Below are 17,883 nucleotides of genomic sequence, written 5' to 3'. Positions count from 1 at the left end.
GTAATGTAGGGTATGTAAACATTATATTAAGTGGCATTGTTTAAAGAAAATCTGGCTTGCCTAGTAAAACAATTTTTAAATTATGTAGTTGGCAAGGATTTTCTATAATAAAATATATGTAAAAAACTTTAGGTGTTGAAGTTTATACTCAGCCTCCCCTTCCCTCCCCTGGACTTTAAACTTCCCTATATAGCCATGTTAATACCTGGTACTCCCTGTATATAGCCATGTTAATACCTGGTACTCCCTGTATATAGCCATGTTAATACCTGGTACTCCCTGTATATAGCCATGTTATTACCTGGTACTCCCTGTATATAGCCATGGTATTACCTGGTACTCCCTGTATATAGCCATGTTATTACCTGGTACTCCCTGTATATAGCCATGTTATTACCTGGTACTCCCTGTATATAGCCATGGTATTACCTGGTACTCCCTGTATATAGCCATGTTATTACCTGGTACTTCCTGTATATGGCCATGTTATTACCTGGTACTCCCTGTATATAGCCATGGTATTACCTGGTACTCCCTGTATATAGCCATGTTATTACCTGGTACTCCCTGTATATAGCCATGTTATTACCTGGTACTCCCTGTATATAGCCATGTTATTACCTGGTACTCCCTGTATATAGCCATGTTTTTACCTAGTACTTCCTGTATATAGCCATGTTATTACCTGGTACTTCCTGTATATAGCCATGTTATTACCTAGTACTTCCTGTATATGGCCATGTTATTACCTGGTACTCCCTGTATATAGCCATGTTATTACCTGGTACTCCCTGTATATAGCCATGTTATTACCTGGTACTCCCTGTATATAGCCATGTTATTACCTGGTACTCCCTGTATATAGCCATGTTATTACCTGGTACTCCCTGTATATAGCCATGTTATTACCTGGTACTCCCTGTATATAGCCATGTTATTACCTGGTACTCCCTGTATATAGCCATGTTATAACCTGGTACTCCCTGTATATAGCCATGTTATAACCTGGTACTCTCTGTATATAGCCATGTTATTACCTGGTACTCCCTGTATATAGCCATGTTTTTACCTAGTACTTCCTGTATATAGCCATGTTATTACCTGGTACTTCCTGTATATAGCCATGTTATTACCTGGTACTGCCTCTCCTCCCCAACAGGTGAACAACAATGGCCTTGTTTCGTTCATCAGAGAGGTGTCTCAATTCACACCTGTAGCGTTTCCCATCGCCGGAGACCGGAGGGTTGTGGCGCCGTTCTGGGCTGACGTGGACAACAGGCGGGCGGGACAAGTCTTCTACCGGGAGAGTAGAGATCCGTCCGTCCTCCTTAGGGCCACGGCTGACGTCAGACGACACTTCTCCGAGTTCCCAGAGTTCAGTGCGACGTGGATCCTCATCTCAACGTGGCTCAAAGTCACCTTCTTTGGAGGAAGTGACGTCACACCGGTAGGATTCTCAACCAATTAAATAAACGAATCGCTCACTCAAATCAATCAGTCAAATGTATTTATATAGTGTACTATATGTGACCTGGTGACTACTGTTCTCTGCAGGTGAATACGTTCCAAGTGATACTGATCACCAACGAAGAGCTTTCCTTCACCATCTTCCAGTATCATGACGTCAGCTGGACTACAGGCATGCATGCCAGCAGTGGAGGAGACCTGGCGGGGCTAGGGGGCATCGCTGCACAGGTAAGATCACAGAGACGTCTTCAAAAAACGTGTTTATAAGTAACATCGCAGAGATGTCCTCACACAGGTGTCGAAATCGTTCCACAGGGATGCTGGCCCATGTTGACTCTAATGCTTTCCCACAGTTGTGTCAAGTTGGCTGGATGTCATTTGGGTGGTGGACCATTCTAGATACACACAGGAAAACAGTTGAGCGTGAAAAACCCAGCAGCGTTGCAGTTCTTGACTCAAACCGGTGCGCCTGGCACCTACTACCATACCCCGTTGAATGGCACTTTTATTTTGTCTTGCCCGTTCACCCTCTGAATGGTACACATACACAATCCATGTCTCAAGACTTAAAAAATCCTTCTTTAACCACGTCTCCTCCCTTTCATCTACACTGATTGAAGTGGATTTAACAGGTGACATCAATAAGGGATCATAGCTTTCACCTGGATTCAAGCATTTCGCTACACCTGCAATAACATCTGCAAAATATGACCAATAAAATGTGATTCATCTGGTGAGTGTCACGTTCGTCGTAAAGATGAGACCAAGACGCACCGTGAGTAGAGTTCCACATCATTTTAATCAACTGAAACTCACCAAAACAAAACAACAAACAACCGAACGAAACGTGAAGCTACTGGTATGCACTCAGGCAACTTAATGTAGACAAGATCCCACAACAGAAACAAGGAAAATGGCTACCTAAATATGATCCCCAATCAGAGACAACGATTAACAGCTGCCTCTGATTGGGAACCATATCAGGCCACCATAGACATACAAAAACCCTAGACATACAAAAACTAGCTATTCACACCTAACCAAAATATATAGAAAAACAGAGATATCTAAGGTCAAGGTGTGACTGTCAGTCTATGTCATGGAAAGAGCAGGTGTTCTTAATGTTTTGTACACTCAGTGAAAATGTCTATCTATCTATATATACGGAAAGTTTTCAGACCCCTCGACTTTTTCCAAATCTTTTTTCGTAACATCCTTACTCTAAAATGGATTAAATTTTTAAAATCCTCATCGATCTATACAAAATACCCCATCATGGCAAAGTGAAAATAGTTTTTTCAAAATGTTTGCAGATATATTAAGAATAAAAAACAGAAATACCTTATTTACATAAGTATTCAGACCCTTTGCTATGAGACTCTAAATTTAGCTCAGGTGCATCCTGTTTCCATTGATCATCCTTGAGATGTTTTTACAACTTGATGGAGTCCACATGTGGCATATTGAATAGATTGTACATGATTTGGAAAGGCACACACCTGTCTATTTAAGGTCCCACAGTTGACGGCACATGTCAGAGCAACAACCAAGCCATGAGGTCGAAGGAATTGTCCATAGAGCCCCGAGACAGGATTGTGTCGAGGCACAGATCTGAGGAAGGGTACCAAAACATTTCTGCAGCATTGAAGGTCCCCAAGAACATAGTGGCCTCCATCATTCTTAAATGGAAGAAGTTTGGAACCCCCGAGACTCTTCCTAGAGCTGGCTGCCCGGCAATCGGGGGAGAAGGACCTTGGTCATGGAGGTGACCTAGGACCCGTTACTCTGTGGTGATGGGAGAACCTTCCAGAAGGAAAACCATCTCTGCAATACTCCACCAATCAGGCCTTTATGGTAGAGTGGACAGCCCACTTGGAGTTTGCCAAAAGTCACGTAAAGACTCTCAGACAATGAGAAACAAGATTCTCTGATCTGGTGAAACCAAGATTGAACTCTTTGGCCTGAATGCCAAGTGTCACGTCTGGAGGAAACCTGGCACCATCCCTACGGTGAAGCGTGGTGGTGGCAGCATCATGCTGTGGGATTTTTTTAAATACTTTAATCTGCTTGAAAATCTATGGCAAGACTTGAAAATGGTTGTCAAGCAATGATCAACAACCAATTTGACAGCTTGAAGAATAAATACAAAAAATTATGTGCAAATATTGTACAATCCAGGTGTGTAAAGCTCTTAGAGACGTACCCAGAAAGACTCACAGCTGTAATCGCTGCCAAAGGCAATTCTAACATGTATTGACTCAGTGGTGTGAATACTTATGTAACTGACAAGGTGAATCCAGGTGGAAGCTATGATCCCTTATTGGTGTCACTTGTTAAATCCACTTCAAATCAGTGTAGAAAAAGGGGTTAAAGAAGTATTTTTAAGAGACAATTGAGACATGGATTGTATTTGAGGGTGAATGGGACAAGACAAAAAAATATAAGCGCCTTTGACCGGAGTATGGTAGTAGGTGCCAGGCGCACCGGTTTGTGTCAAGAACTGCAATGCTGCTGGGTTTTTCCACACTCCAACAGTTTCCCGTGTGTATCAAGAGTAGTCCACCACCCAAAGGACATCTAGCCAACTTGAGTCAACATGGACCAGCATCCCTTGGAACGCTTTCGACACCTTGTAGAGTCCATGCCCCGACAAATTGAGGCTGTTCTGAGGACAAAAGGGGGGGGGGAGGGGTGCAACTCAATATTAGGAAGGTGTACTTAATGTTTAGTTTACTCAGCAGTCCCATGAGGAAACAATAGAACACTTCACCCGGATTTGAGCCTCTTAAGCGTCTTGGAAATTTGAGATTGCGATTTCAGGTTGAATTAAAATTCTCAGACAACATGGCTGGGCATTGAGATCTTTCCGTAAGCTTCCTTTGGAACCCTCATACAGGCTTTCTTTTTGCTCTCTGGTAGTCTGGGAGTTTTCAGTGAGGTGTGTTAGTAGTGTGTCATTAGAAATGTATTCAGACAGCTCATAGACCTATAAGGCGATTTAGATGAAGTGTCCCATTTGTTCTAAGGTCGTGACCCTAATGGCACCCTATATTCCCTATAAAGTGCACTACTTTTGAACAGAGCCTTACGGGCCCTTGGGACACAGATTTAAAGAGATCCTCCAGTACTTTCGTATATATGTTTTAAGCCAGCAGTTCTGAAAGTAGCGCTCAGAAGCCAAAAGTGGTCCCCGAAAATTGCCCACTAGGTAACATATGTGTACCACGTCATTGCTCTCTCTCCCCCCATCTCTCTCTCTCTCTCTCTATCTCCCCATCTCTATCTCACTCTCTTTCTCTCACTCTCTCTCTCCCCATCTCTCTCTCTCCCCATCTCTCTCTCTCCCCATCTCTCTCTCTCCCCATCTCTCTCTCCCCCTATCTCTCTCTCTCCCCATCTCTCTCTCTCTCTCTCCCCATCTCTCTCTCTTTCTCTCCCCATCTCTCTCTCTCTTTCTCTCCCCATCTCTCTCTCTCTCTCTCTCTCTCTCCCCATCTCTCTCTCTCTTTCTCTCCCCATCTCTCTCTCTATCTATCTCTCTCTCTCTCTCTCCCCATCTCTCTCTCTCCCCATCTCTCTCTCTCCCCATCTCTCTCTCTCCATCTCTCTTCCATCTCTCTCGCTTTCTCTCTCTCTCTCTTTCTCTCTCTCTCTAGGTCAGCTAGGGGGCTGACCTGGTTGCTAGGTAGGGGGGAAAATGTAGGGGGGAAAATGTAGGGGGGAAAATGTAGAGAAAATCACACAGCTTCCAGAAAAGCAATTGCTTTCAAACTAGGGATTTCATGGCTAATTGAGGTAATAGTGTAATTCTCCTTCTAGATTATATATAAACTACACATGGACACTATCCAGCCCAAAGCAGGAGGTTTACAAATACTTAGTAGTTGCCAAAGTTCCGTCCGGAGCATGTCTTTAAGGGTGGTCTCTTCAGCATCACCCGGAGCATGTCTTTAAGGGTGGTCTCTACAACATCACCCGGAGCATGTCTTTAAGGGTGGTCTCTACAACATCACCCGGAGCATGTCTTTAAGGGTGGTCTCTACAACATCACCCGGAGCATGTCTTTAAGGGTGGTCTCTTCAACATCACCCGGAGCATGTCTTTAAGGGTGGTCTCTACAACATCACCCGGAGCATGTCTTTAAGGGTGGTCTCTTCAACATCACCCGGAGCATGTCTTTAAGGGTGGTCTCTACAACATCACCCGGAGCATGTCTTTAAGGGTGGTCTCTTCAACATCACCCGGAGCATGTCTTTAAGGGTGGTCTCTTCAACATCACCCGGAGCATGTCTTTAAGGGTGGTCTCTTCAACATCACCCGGAGCATGTCTTTAAGGGTGGTCTCTTCAACATCACCCGGAGAATGTCTTTAAGGGTGGTCTCTTCAACATCACCCGGATCATGTCTTTAAGGGTGGTCTCTTCAACATCACCCGGAGCATGTCTTTAAGGGTGGTCTCTTCAACATCACCCGGAGCATGTCTTTAAGGGTGGTCTCTACAACATCACTCTAAACTGTAACGTCTGCTCCTAGGCAGGTTTTAACGCTGGCGACGGGAAACGTTACTTCAACATCCCGGGGTCTCGTACTGATGATGTCGTGGATGTGGAGGGAACCACCAATGTGGGTTACCCCGGGAGATGGGTGTTCCGTATTGACAATGCCCAGGTGGAGGTGGGCGGATGCAACGACTCCGGTAAGATGGAGGAGGGATTGGATGGATGTTTAGTGATTATGATACAAATAATACAAATTAATTAAAATTAATACAAATGAAGTGTATTGTGACGTCGTTAAATGCACTTTAATATAATTGTGAGATGATTGTGATTTGATTTGACAAAACATTTGTATGATGTACCCTATCCTCCATTGTCTTAGCTGGACTAGCGTTATGTAGGACTGACGCTGCATGACGTATGGGACTAGGACTGACGCTGCTTGACGTATGGGACTAGGACTGACGCTGCTTGACGTATGGGACTAGGACCGACGCTGCATGACGTATGGGACTAGGACCGACGCGGCTTGACGTATGGGACTAGGACTGACGCTGCATGACGTATGGGACTAGGACTGACGCTACTTGACATATGGGACTAGGACTGACGCTGCTTGACGTATGGGACTAGGACTGATGCTGCTTGACGTATGGGACTAGGACCGACGCTGCTTGACGTATGGGACTAGGACCGACGCTGCTTGACGTATGGGACTAGGACCGACGCTGCTTGACGTATGGGACTAGGACCGACGCTGCATGACGTATGGGACTAGGACTGACGCTACTTGACATATGGGACTAGGACTGACGCTGCTTGACGTATGGGACTAGGACTGACGCTGCTTGACGTATGGGACTAGGACTGACGCTGCTTGACATATGGGACTAGGACTGACGTTGCTTGACGTATGGGACTAGGACTGACGCTACTTGACATATGGGACTAGGACTGACGCTACTTGACGTATGGGACTAGGACCGACGCTGCTTGACGTATGGGACTAGGACTGTTCTATCTCTCCTCACTAACTAGCTGTTCTATCTCTCCTCACTAACTAGCTGTTCTATCTCTCCTCACTAACTAGCTGTTCTATCTCTCCTCACTAACTATCTGTTCTATCTCTCCTCCTCACTAACTAACTGTTCTATCTCTCCTCACTAACTAGCTGTTCTATCTCTCCTCCTCACTAACTAGCTGTTCTATCTCGCCTCACTAACTAACTGTTCTATCTCTCCTCACTAACTAACTGTTCTATCTCTCCTCACTAACTAGCTGTTCTATCTCTCCTCCTCACTAACTAGCTGTTCTATCTCTCCTCACTAACTAGCTGTTCTGTCTCTCCTCACTAACTAGCTGTTCTATCTCTCCTCACTAACTAGCTGTTCTGTCTCTCCTCACTAACTAGCTGTTCTGTCTCTCCTCACTAACTAGCTGTTCTATCTCTCCTCACTAACTAGCTGTTCTGTCTCTCCTCACTAACTAACTGTTCTGTATCTCCTCACTAACTAACTGTTCTATCTCTCCTCACTAACTAGCTGTTCTATCTCTCCTCACTAACTAGCTGTTCTATCTCTCCTCACTAACTAGCTGTTCTGTCTCTCCTCCTCACTAACTAACTGTTCTGTCTCTCCTCACTAACTAGCTGATCTATCTCTCATCACTAACTAGCTGTTCTATCTCTCCTCACTAACTAGCTGTTCTATCTCTCCTCACTAACTAGCTGTTCTATCTCTCCTCCTCAGTAACTAACTGTTCTATCTCTCCTCACTAACTAGCTGTTCTATCTCTCCTCACTAACTAGCTGTTCTATCTCTCCTCACTAACTAGCTGTTCTATCTCTCCTCACTAACTAGCTGTTCTATCTCTCCTCCTCACTAACTAACTGTTCTATCTCTCCTCACTAACTAGCTGTTCTATCTCTCCTCACTAACTAGCTGTTCTATCTCTCCTCCTCACTAACTAGCTGTAATATCTCTCCTCACTAACTAACTGTTCTATCTCTCCTCACTAACTAGCTGTTCTATCTCTCCTCACTAACTAGCTGTTCTATCTCTCCTCACTAACCAGCTGTTCTATCTCTCCTCACTAACTAGCTGTTCTATCTCTCCTCACTAACTAGCTGTTCTATCTCTCCTCCTCACTAACTAACTGTTCTATCTCTCCTCACTAACTAGCTGTTCTATCTCTCCTCACTAACTAGCTGTTCTATCTCTCCTCACTAACTAGCTGTTCTATCTCTCCTCCTCACCAACTAACTGTTCTATCTCTCCTCACTAACTAGCTGTTCTATCTCTCCTCCTCACTAACTAGCTGTTCTATCTCTCCTCACTAACTAGCTGTTCTATCTCTCCTCCTCACCAACTAACTGTTCTATCTCTCCTCCTCCCTAACTAGCTGTTCTATCTCTCCTCATTAACTAACTGGTCTATCTCTCCTTACTAACTAACTGTTCTGTCTCTTCTCCTCACTAACTAGCTGTTCTATCTCTCCTCCTCACTAACTAGCTGTTCTATCTCTCCTCACTAACTAGCTGTTCTATCTCTCCTCACTAACTAGCTGGTCTATCTCTCCTCCTCACTAACTAGCTGGTCTATCTCTCCTCCTCACTAACTAGCTGGTCTATCTCTCCTCCTCACTAACTAGCTGTTCTATCTCTCCTCACTAACTAGCTGTTCTATCTTCTCCTCACTAACTAACTGTTCTATCTCTCCTCACTAACTAACTGTTCTATCTCTCCTCCTCACTAACTAGCTGTTCTATCTCTCCTCCTCACTAACTAGCTGTTCTATCTTCTCCTCACTAACTAGCTGTTCTATCTCTCCTCACTAACTAGCTGTTCTATCTTCTCCTCCTCACCAACTAACTGTTCTATCTCTCCTCACTAACTAGCTGTTCTATCTCTCCTCACTAACTAGCTGTTCTATCTCTCCTCACTAACTAACTGTTCTATCTCTCCTCACTAACTAGCTGTTCTGTCTCTCCTCCTCACTAACTAGCTGTTCTATCTCTCCTCACTAACTAGCTGTTCTATCTCTCCTCACTAACTAGCTGTTCTATCTTCTCCTCACTAACTAGCTGTTCTATCTCTCCTCCTCACCAACTAACTGTTCTATCTCTCCTCACTAACTAGCTGTTCTATCTCTCCTCCTCACTAACTAACTGTTCTATCTCTCCTCACTAACTAGCTGTCTATCTCTCCTCCTCACTAACTAGCTGTTCTATCTCTCCTCCTCACTAACTAGCTGTTCTATCTCTCCTCCTCACTAACTAGCTGTTCTATCTCTCCTCCTCACTAACTAGCTGTTCTATCTCTCCTCACTAACTAGCTGTTCTATCTCTCCTCACTAACTAGCTGTTCTATCTCTCCTCCTCACTAACTAACTGTTCTATCTCTCCTCCTCACTAACTAGCTGTTCTATCTCTCCTCCTCACTAACTAGCTGTTCTATCTCTCCTCCTCACTAACTAGCTGTTCCGTCTCTCCTCCGCAGCATCTGTGTGCCCTCACCTTCGACCCTGTCTGAACGGAGGTCGCTGTATAGACGACTGCATCACCGGAAACCCTTCCTTCACCTGCTCCTGTCTGGCTGGCTTCACAGGACCCCGGTGCCAGATAGGTCAGTCGGTGAACTTTAACCTTTGACCACAGTCACTCTGCTCCGTTCTGCCGCAGAGTCCCTCTTTAGAAGCAACCTCGTAGCCCCTAGATCTGAGAGGATTTGATAGGTTTAAAGACATGCTCCGGAACTTTGGTGACTAGTAAACATTTTCTTAAACCTTTGGGCTGGATGTATCAATGCATAGTTCATACATACACTACATGACCAAAAAGTATGTGAACATCTCATTCCAAAATCATGGGCATTAATATTGAGTTGGACCCCTCCCTTTGCTGCTATAACAGCCTCCACTCTTCTGGGAAGGCTTTCCACTAGATGTTGGTACATTGCTGCGGGGACTTGCTTTCATTCAACCACAAGAGCATGAGTGATGTCGGGCCCTGATGTTGAACGATTAGGTCTGGCTCGCGGTCGGCGTTCCAATTCATCCCAAAGGTGTTCAATGGGGTTGAGGTCAGGGCTCTGTGCAGGCTAGTCAAGTTCTTCCACACTGATCTCAACAAAACATTTCTGTATGGACCTCGCTTTGTGCACTGCAGCTTTTTTCAAGCTGAAACATGGAAGGGCCTTCCCTAAAATGCTGCCACTAAGTTGGAAGGACAGAATCATCTAGAATGTCATTGTATGCTGTAGCCTTAAGATTTTAATTCACTGGAACTAAGGGGCCTGAACCATGAAAAACATCCCCAGACCAATTTTCCTCCTCCACCAAACTTTACAGTTGTCCCTATGAATTGGGGCAGGTAGCGCTCTCCTGGTATCCGCCAAACCCAGACTCGTTCGTCGGACTGCCAGATGGTGAAGCGTGATTCATGACTCCTGAGAACACGCTTGACACCACTCCAGCCGACGCATGGCGATCTTAGGCTTGTGTGCAGCTGCTCGGCCATGGAAACCCATTTTCATGAAGAGGTTTTCGCAATTCCTGACATTGAATCCCAGTAAAAATGTCTTAGGTCAGTTAGGATCACCACTTCATTTTAAGAATGTGAAATGTCAGAACAATAGTAGAGAGAATTATTTATTTCACTTATAATTCACTGTACCACAATTCCAGTGGGTCAGAAGTTTACATACACTAAGTTGACTGTGCCTTCAAACAGCTTGGAACATTTCAGAAAATGGCTTTAGAAGCTTCTTATAGGCTAATTGACATCATTTGAGTCAATTGGAGGTGTACCTGTGGATGTATTTCAAGGCCTACCTTCAAACTCAGTGCCTCTTTGCTTGACATCATGGGAAAATCAAAAGAAATCAGCCAAGACCTTAGAAAAACAAATGTAGACCTCCACAAGTCTGCTTCATCCTTGGGAGCAATTTCCAAATGCCTGAAGGAACCACGTTCATCTGTACAAATAATAGTATGCAAGTATAAACACCATGGGACTACGCAGCCGTCATACCGCTCAGGAAGGAGACGCGTTCTGTCTCCTAGAGATGAACATACTTTGGTGCGAAAAGTGCAAATCACTCCCAGAACAACAGCAAAGGACCTTGTGAAGATGCTGTAGGAAACAGGTACAAAAGTATCTATATCCACAGTAAAACGAGTCCTATATCGACATAACCTGAAAGGCCGCTCAGCAAGGAAGAAGCAACTACTCCAAAACCACCATAAAAAAGCCAGACTACGGTTTGCAACTGCACATGGGCACACAGATCGTACTTTTTGGAGAAATGTCCTCTGGTCTGATGAAACAAAAATAGAGCTGTTTGGCCATAATGACCATCGTTATGTTTAGAGGAAAAAGGGGAGGCTTGCAAGCCGAAGAACACCATCCCAACCGTGAAACATGGGGGTGGCAGCATCATGTTGTGGGGGTGCTTTGCTGCAGGAGGGACTGGTGCACTTCACAAAATAGATGGCATCATGAGGTTGTAAAATTATGTGGATATATTGAAGCAACATCTCAAGACGTCAGTCAGGAAGTTAAAGCTTGGTTGCAAATGGGTCTTCCAAATGGACAATGATCCCAAGCATACTTCCGAAGTTGTGGCAAAATGGCTTAAGGACAACAAAGTCAAGGTATTGGAGTGGGCATCACAAAGCCCTGACCTCAATCCTATAGAAAAATTGTGGGAAGAACTGAAAAAGTGTGTGCGAGCAAGGAGGCCTACAAACCTGACTCAGTTACACCAGCTCTGTCAGAAGGAATGGGCCAAAATTCACCCAAGTTATTGTGGGAAGCTTGTGGAAGGCAACCCGAAACTTTTGACCCAAGTTAAACCATTTTAAAGACAATGCTACCAAATACTAATTGAGTGTATGTAAACTTCTGACCCACTGGGAATGTGATGAAAGAAATAAAAGCTGAAATAAATCATTCTCTCTACTATTATTCTGACATTTCACATTCTTCAAATAAAGTGGTGATCCTAAATGACCTAAGACGGGGAATCTTTACTATGATTAAATGTCCGGAATTGTGAAAAACTGAGTTTAAATGTTTTTGGCTAAGGTGTATGGAAACTTTCGACTTCAACTGTATATATATATATATATATATATATATATATATATATACACATAGTACATACAGAGTGTATACTCTTTCAGGTCTAGTGAGTAGGGGCTGGAGGTTTACTGGACAGGGCCCCCACCCCTCTCTCTGCTCTGGGCGTAAGGGCTAGGGATTAGGGGCTAGGGATTAGGGGTTAGGGGCTAGGGATTAGGGGTAAGGGCTAGGGGTTAGGGGCTACTGGTTAGGGGCTACTGGTTAGGGCTAGAGGTTAGGGGTTAAGGACTAGGGATTAGGGGTAAGGGCTAGGGGTTAATGGTTAGGGGCTACTGGTTAGGGGCTAGGGGTTAATGGTTAGGACCTAGGGATTAGGGGCTAGGGGTTAGGGGCTAGGGGTTAATGGTTAGGGGCTACTGGTTAGGGGCTAGGGGTTAATGGTTAGGGGCTACTGGTTAGGGGCTAGGGGTTAATGGTTAGGGGCTAGGGATTAGGGGCTAGGGGTTAGGGGCTAGGGGTTAATGGTTAGGGGCTACTGGTTAGGGGCTAGGGGTTAGGGGCTAGGGGTTAATGGTTAGGGGCTAGGGATTAATGGTTAGGGGCTACTGGTTAATGGTTAGGGGCTACTGGTTAGGGGCCATGGGTTAATGGTTAGGGGCTAGGGATTAGGGGCTAAGGTTTAGGGGTTAGGGGTTACTGGTTAGGGGCTAAGGATTAGGGGCTAAGGGTTAGGGGCTACTGGTTAGGGGCCATGGGTTAATGGTTAGGGGCTAGGGATTAGGGGCTAAGGGTTAGGGGATAGGGGTTAATGGTTAGGGGCTAGGGATTAGGGGCTAGGGGTTAGGGGCTAGGGGCTAGGGGTTAGAGGCTAGGGGTTAATGGTTAGGGGCTACTGGTTAGGGGCTAGGGGTTAATGGTTAGGGGCTAGGGGCTAGGGGTTAGGGGCTAGGGGTTAATGGTTGGGGCTACTAGTTAGGGGCTAGGGATTAGAGTCTAGGGGCTAGGGGTTAGGGGCTAGGCATTAATGGTTAGGGGCTACTGGTTAGGGGCTAGGGTTTAGGGTCTAGGGGCTAGGGGTTAGGGGCTAGGGGTTAGGGACTAGGGGCTACTGGTTAGGTGCTATGGATTAGTGGCTAGGGGTTAGGGGTTACTGGTTAGGGGGTAAGGATTAGGGGCTAGGGGTTAGGGATTAAGGGCTAGGGGTTAGGGGCTAGGGGTTAAGGGTTAAGGGCTAGGGGTTAGGGGTTAAGGGATAAGGGTTAGGGGCTAGGGGTTAAGGGCTAGGGGTTAGGGGATAGGGTTAGGGGTAAGGGTTAGGGGCTACTGGTTAGAGGTTAGGGGCTAGGGGTTAGGGACTAGGGGTTAGGGGCTAGGGGCAAGGGGCTAGGGGTTAAGGGCTAGGGGTTAGGGGCTAGGGTTTAGGGGCTAGGGGTTAAGGGCTAGGGGCTAGGGGTTAAGGGTTAAGGGTTAGGGGCTAGGGGTTAGGGGTTAGGGGTTAAGGGCTAGGGGTTAGGGGCTAGGAGTTAAGGGCTAGGGGTTAGGGGCTAGGAGTTAGGGCCTAGGGGATGGGGGTCAAGGGCTAGAGGTTGATTTGGGAATCAGGTATCCTCCTCCCAGCCCTGCTCCTCTCTGCTCCTCTCTCCTCTCTGCTCCTCTCTCCTCTCTGCTCCTCTCTGCTCCTCTCTCCTCTCTGCTCCTCTCTCCTCTCTGCTCCTCTCTGCTCCTCTCTGCTCCTCTCTGCTCCTCTCTCCTCTCTGCTCCTCTCTGCTCCTCTCTGCTCCTCTCTCCTCTCTGCTCCTCTCTGCTCCTCTCTCCTCTCTGCTCCTCTCTGCTCCTCTCTCCTCTCTGCTTCTCTCTCCTCTCTGCTCTCTGCTCCTCTCTGCTCCTCTCTCCTCTCTGCTCCTCTCTGCTCCTCTCTCCTCTCTGCTCCTCTCTGCTCCTCTCTCCTCTCTGCTCCTCTCTGCTCCTCTCTCCTCTCTGCTCCTCTCTGCTCCTCTCTCCTCTCTGCTCCTCTCTGCTCCTCTCTCCTCTCTGCTCCTCTCTCCTCTCTGCTCCTCTCTGCTACTCTCTCCTCTCTGCTCCTCTCTGCTCCTCTCTCCTCTCTGCTCCTCTCTGCTCCTCTCTCCTCTCTGCTCCTCTCTGCTCCTCTCTCCTCCTCTCTCCTCTCTGCTCCTCTCTGCTCCTCTCTCCTCTCTGCTCTCTGGTCCTCTCTGCTCCTCTCTGCTCCTCTCTCCTCTCTGCTCCTCTCTCCTCTCTGCTCCTCTCTGCTCCTCTCTCCTCTCTGCTCCTCTCTGCTCCCCTCTCCTCTCTCCTCTCTGCTCCTCTCTGCTCCTCTCTCCTCTCTGCTCTCTGCTCCTCTCTGCTCCTCTCTCCTCTCTGCTCCTCTCTCCTCTCTCCTCTCTGCTCCTCTCTGCTCTCTGCTCCTCTCTGCTCCTCTCTCCTCTCTGCTCCTCTCTCCTCTCTGCTCTCTGCTCCTCTCTGCTCCTCTCTGCTCCATGCTCTGCTGGGCCAGGAAAGAGGATGTCAGCTTTTAAAAGCTGGATTTCACCTGACCTGCCAATGCACAACCTGATAAGATATTTCCTTTAGGGTCATCTGCTTGTAATACGCATACCAGGTCACTGCCAGGTCTCTCTGCTCCTCCTGCCAGGTCACTCTATAACACTCCTCTTGCTAGGTATCTCTGTAACACTCCTCCTGCCAGGTCACTCTGTAACACTCCTCCTGCCAGGTCTCTCTGTAACACTCCTCCTGCCAGGTCTCTCTGTAACTTTCCTCCTGCCAGGTCTCTCTGTAACACTCCTCCTGCCAGGTCTCTCTGTAACTCTCCTCCTGCCAGGTTTCTCTGTAACTCTCCTCCTGCCAGGTGTCTCTGTAACACTCCTCCTATCAGGTCTCTCTGCTCCTCCTGCCAGGTCACTCTATAACACTCCTCCTGCCAGGTCTCTCTGTAACACTCCTCCTGCCAGGTCTCTCTGTAACACTCCTCCTGCCAGGTCTCTCTGTAACTCTCCTCCCGCCAGGTCTCTCTGTTTCACTCCTCCTGCCAGGTCTCTCTGTAACTCTCCTCCTGCCAAGTCTCTCTGTAACACTCCTCCTGCCAGGTCTCTCTGTTTCACTCCTCCTGCCAGGTCTCTCTGCTCCTCCTGCCAGGTCTCTCTGTAACACTCCTCCTGCCAGGTATCTCTGCTCCTCCTGCCAGGTCACTCTATAACACTCCTCCTGCCAGGTCTCTCTGTAACACTCCTCCTGCCAGGTGTCTCTGTAACACTCCTCCTGCCAGGTCTCTCTGTAACACTCCTCCTGCCAGGTCTCTCTGTAACTCTCCTCCTGCCAGGTCTCTCTGTAACACTCCTCCTGCCAGGTCTCTCTCCTCCTCCTGCCAGGTCACTCTATAACACTCCTCCTGCCAGGTCTCTCAATAACACTCCTCCTGCCAGGTCTCTCTGTAACTCTCCTCCTGCCAGGTCACTCTGTAACACTCCTCCTGCCAGGTCTCTCTGCAATACTCCTCCTGCCAGATCTCTCTGTAACTCTCCTCCTACCAGGTCTCTCTGAAACACTCCTCCTGCCAGGTCTATCTGTAACTCTCCTCCTGCCAGGTCACTCTGCAACTCTCCTCCTGCCAGGTCTCTCTGTAACTGTCCTCCTGCCAGGTCTCTCTGCAATACTCCTCCTGCCAGGTCTCTCTGTAACACTCCTCCTGCCAGGTCTCTCTGTAACACTCCTCCTGCCAGGTCTCTCTGCTCCTCCTGCCAGGTCACTCTATAACACTCCTCCTGCCAGGTCTCTCTGCAACACTCCTCCTGCCAGGTCTCTCTGCAATACTCCTCCTGCCAGGTATCTCTGTAACTCTCCTCCTGCCAGGTCTCTCTGTAACACTCCTCCTGCCAGGTCTCTCTGTAACTCTCCTCCTGCCAGGTCTCTCTGTAACTCTCCTCCTGCCAGGTCTCTCTGTAACTCTCCTCCTGCCAGGTCTCTCTGTAACACTCCTCCTGCCAGGTATCTCTGTAACTCTCCTCCTGCCAGGTCTCTCTGTAACTCTCCTCCTGCCAGGTCTCTCTGTAACACTCCTCCTGCCAGGTCTCTGTAACACTCCTCCTGCCAGGTCTCTCTGTAACACTCCTCCTGCCAGGTCTCTCTGTAACTGTCCTCCTGCCAGGTCTCTCTGCAACACTCCTCCTGCCAGGTCTCTCTGTAACTCTCCTCCTGCCAGGTCTCTCTGTAACTCTCCTCCTGCCAGGTTTCTCTGTAACTCTCCTCCTGCCAGGTTTCTCTGTAACTCTCCTCCTGCCAGGTCTCTCTGTAACACTCCTCCTGCCAGGTCTCTCTGTAACACTCCTCTTGGACAATTCAATACCTTCTACTAAATCAGCGTGGGTTTGTTCAGTCTTGTATGTGTTGATACTGCAGTCCCCCTCTTCATCCTCATGTCTCTCTGTCTCTCTCTGTGTGTGTAGATGTGGAGGAGTGTTCGTCCTTCCCCTGTCAGAACGGAGGTACCTGCTCAGACCAGGTTAACGGGTTCACCTGCCAGTGTCCAAACGAGTTTACAGGGACAGTCTGCCAAACAGGTACAGTACCCTCTCTTCCTCCCTCTCTCCTTACTCTACCTTTACCCCAATCACACAACCATCTGTCCCACAACCTTGTCCCACTCCTCTCTCCTCTCTCCTCTCTGGTCTCTCCTCTCTCCTCTCTCCTCTCTCCCCTCTGGTCTCTGTCCCACTCCTCTCTCCTCTCTCCTCTCTGGTCTCTGTTCCACTCCTCTCTCCTCTCTGGTCTCTGTTCCACTCCTCTCTCCTCTCTGGTCTTCGCTCCTCTCTGCTCCTCTCTCCTCTCTGCTCTGCTCCTCTCTGCTCCTCTCTCCTCTCTCCTCTCTGGTCTCTCCTCTCTCCTCTTTCCTCTCTGGTCTCTGTTCCACTCCTCTCTCCTCTCTGGTCTCTGTTCCACTCCTCTCTCCTCTCTGGTCTTCGCTCCTCTCTGCTCCTCTCTCCTCTCTGCTCTGCTCCTCTCTGCTCCTCTCTGCTCCTCTCTGCTGCTCTCTGCTCCTCTCTGCTCCTCTCTCCTCTCTGCTCCATGCTCTGCTGGGCCAGGAAAGAGGATGTCAGCTTGTAAAAGCTGGATTTCACCTGACCTGCCAATGCACAACCTGATAAGATATTTCCTTTAGGGTCATCTGCTTGTAATACGCATACCAGGTCACTGGCAGGTCTCTCTGTAACATTAATGTTAACAAACAGATCACCGACCATTTCGAATCCCACCGTACCTTCTCCGCTATGCAATCTGGTTTCCAAGCTGGTCATGGGTGCACCTCAGCCACGCTCAAGGTCCTAAACGACATCATAACCGCCATCGATAAGAGACATTACTGTGCAGCCGTCTTCATCGAACTGGCCAAGGCTTTCGACTCTGTCAATCCCCACATTCTTATTGGCAGACTCAATAGCCTTGGTTTCTCAAATGACTGCCTCGCCTGATTCACCAACTACTTATCAGACAGAGTTCAGTGTGTCAAATCGGAGGGCCTGTTGTCCGGACCTCTGGCAGTCTCTATGGGGGTGCCACAGGGTTCAATTCTCGGGCCGACTCTCTTCCCCTTATACATCAATGATGTCGCTCTTGCTGCTGTTGATTCTCTGACACACCTCTACGCAGACGACACCATTCTGTATACTTCTGGCCCCTCTTTGGACACTGTGTTAACTAACCTCCCGACGAGCTTCAATGCCATACAACTCTCCTTCCGTGGTCTCCAACTGCTCTTAAAATCAAGTAAAACTAAATGCTTTTCAACCGATCACTGCCCACACCTGCCCGCCCGTCCAGCATCA

The 17,883-nt window shown here is 47.6% G+C and overlaps 1 protein-coding gene across 3 annotated transcripts in view; it reads left to right on the top strand.

The window, feature by feature from the left end:
• Positions 1–1,008: 1,008 nt before the first annotated feature.
• Positions 1,009–17,883, top strand: part of LOC129867633 (sushi, nidogen and EGF-like domain-containing protein 1) — a 115,194-nt gene continuing 98,319 nt past the window's right edge. The window contains exons 1-5 of one of the 3 annotated variants that reach the window (XM_055941160.1): positions 1,009–1,447; positions 1,555–1,695; positions 6,000–6,162; positions 9,462–9,587; positions 16,507–16,620. In XM_055941160.1, the coding sequence (XP_055797135.1) occupies positions 1,124–1,447; positions 1,555–1,695; positions 6,000–6,162; positions 9,462–9,587; positions 16,507–16,620 (868 nt within the window). In that variant the 5' untranslated portion in view covers positions 1,009–1,123. The remainder of the gene's footprint in view (positions 1,448–1,554; positions 1,696–5,999; positions 6,163–9,461; positions 9,588–16,506; positions 16,621–17,883) is intronic. The other 2 variants (XM_055941158.1, XM_055941159.1) reach the window with 2 other exon arrangements.

The sequence above is a fragment of the Salvelinus fontinalis genome, chromosome 12 (genome assembly GCF_029448725.1).
Source record: "Salvelinus fontinalis isolate EN_2023a chromosome 12, ASM2944872v1, whole genome shotgun sequence".
Lineage (NCBI taxonomy): Eukaryota > Metazoa > Chordata > Actinopteri > Salmoniformes > Salmonidae > Salvelinus > Salvelinus fontinalis.
This window is presented reverse-complemented; position numbering and strand designations above follow the sequence as displayed.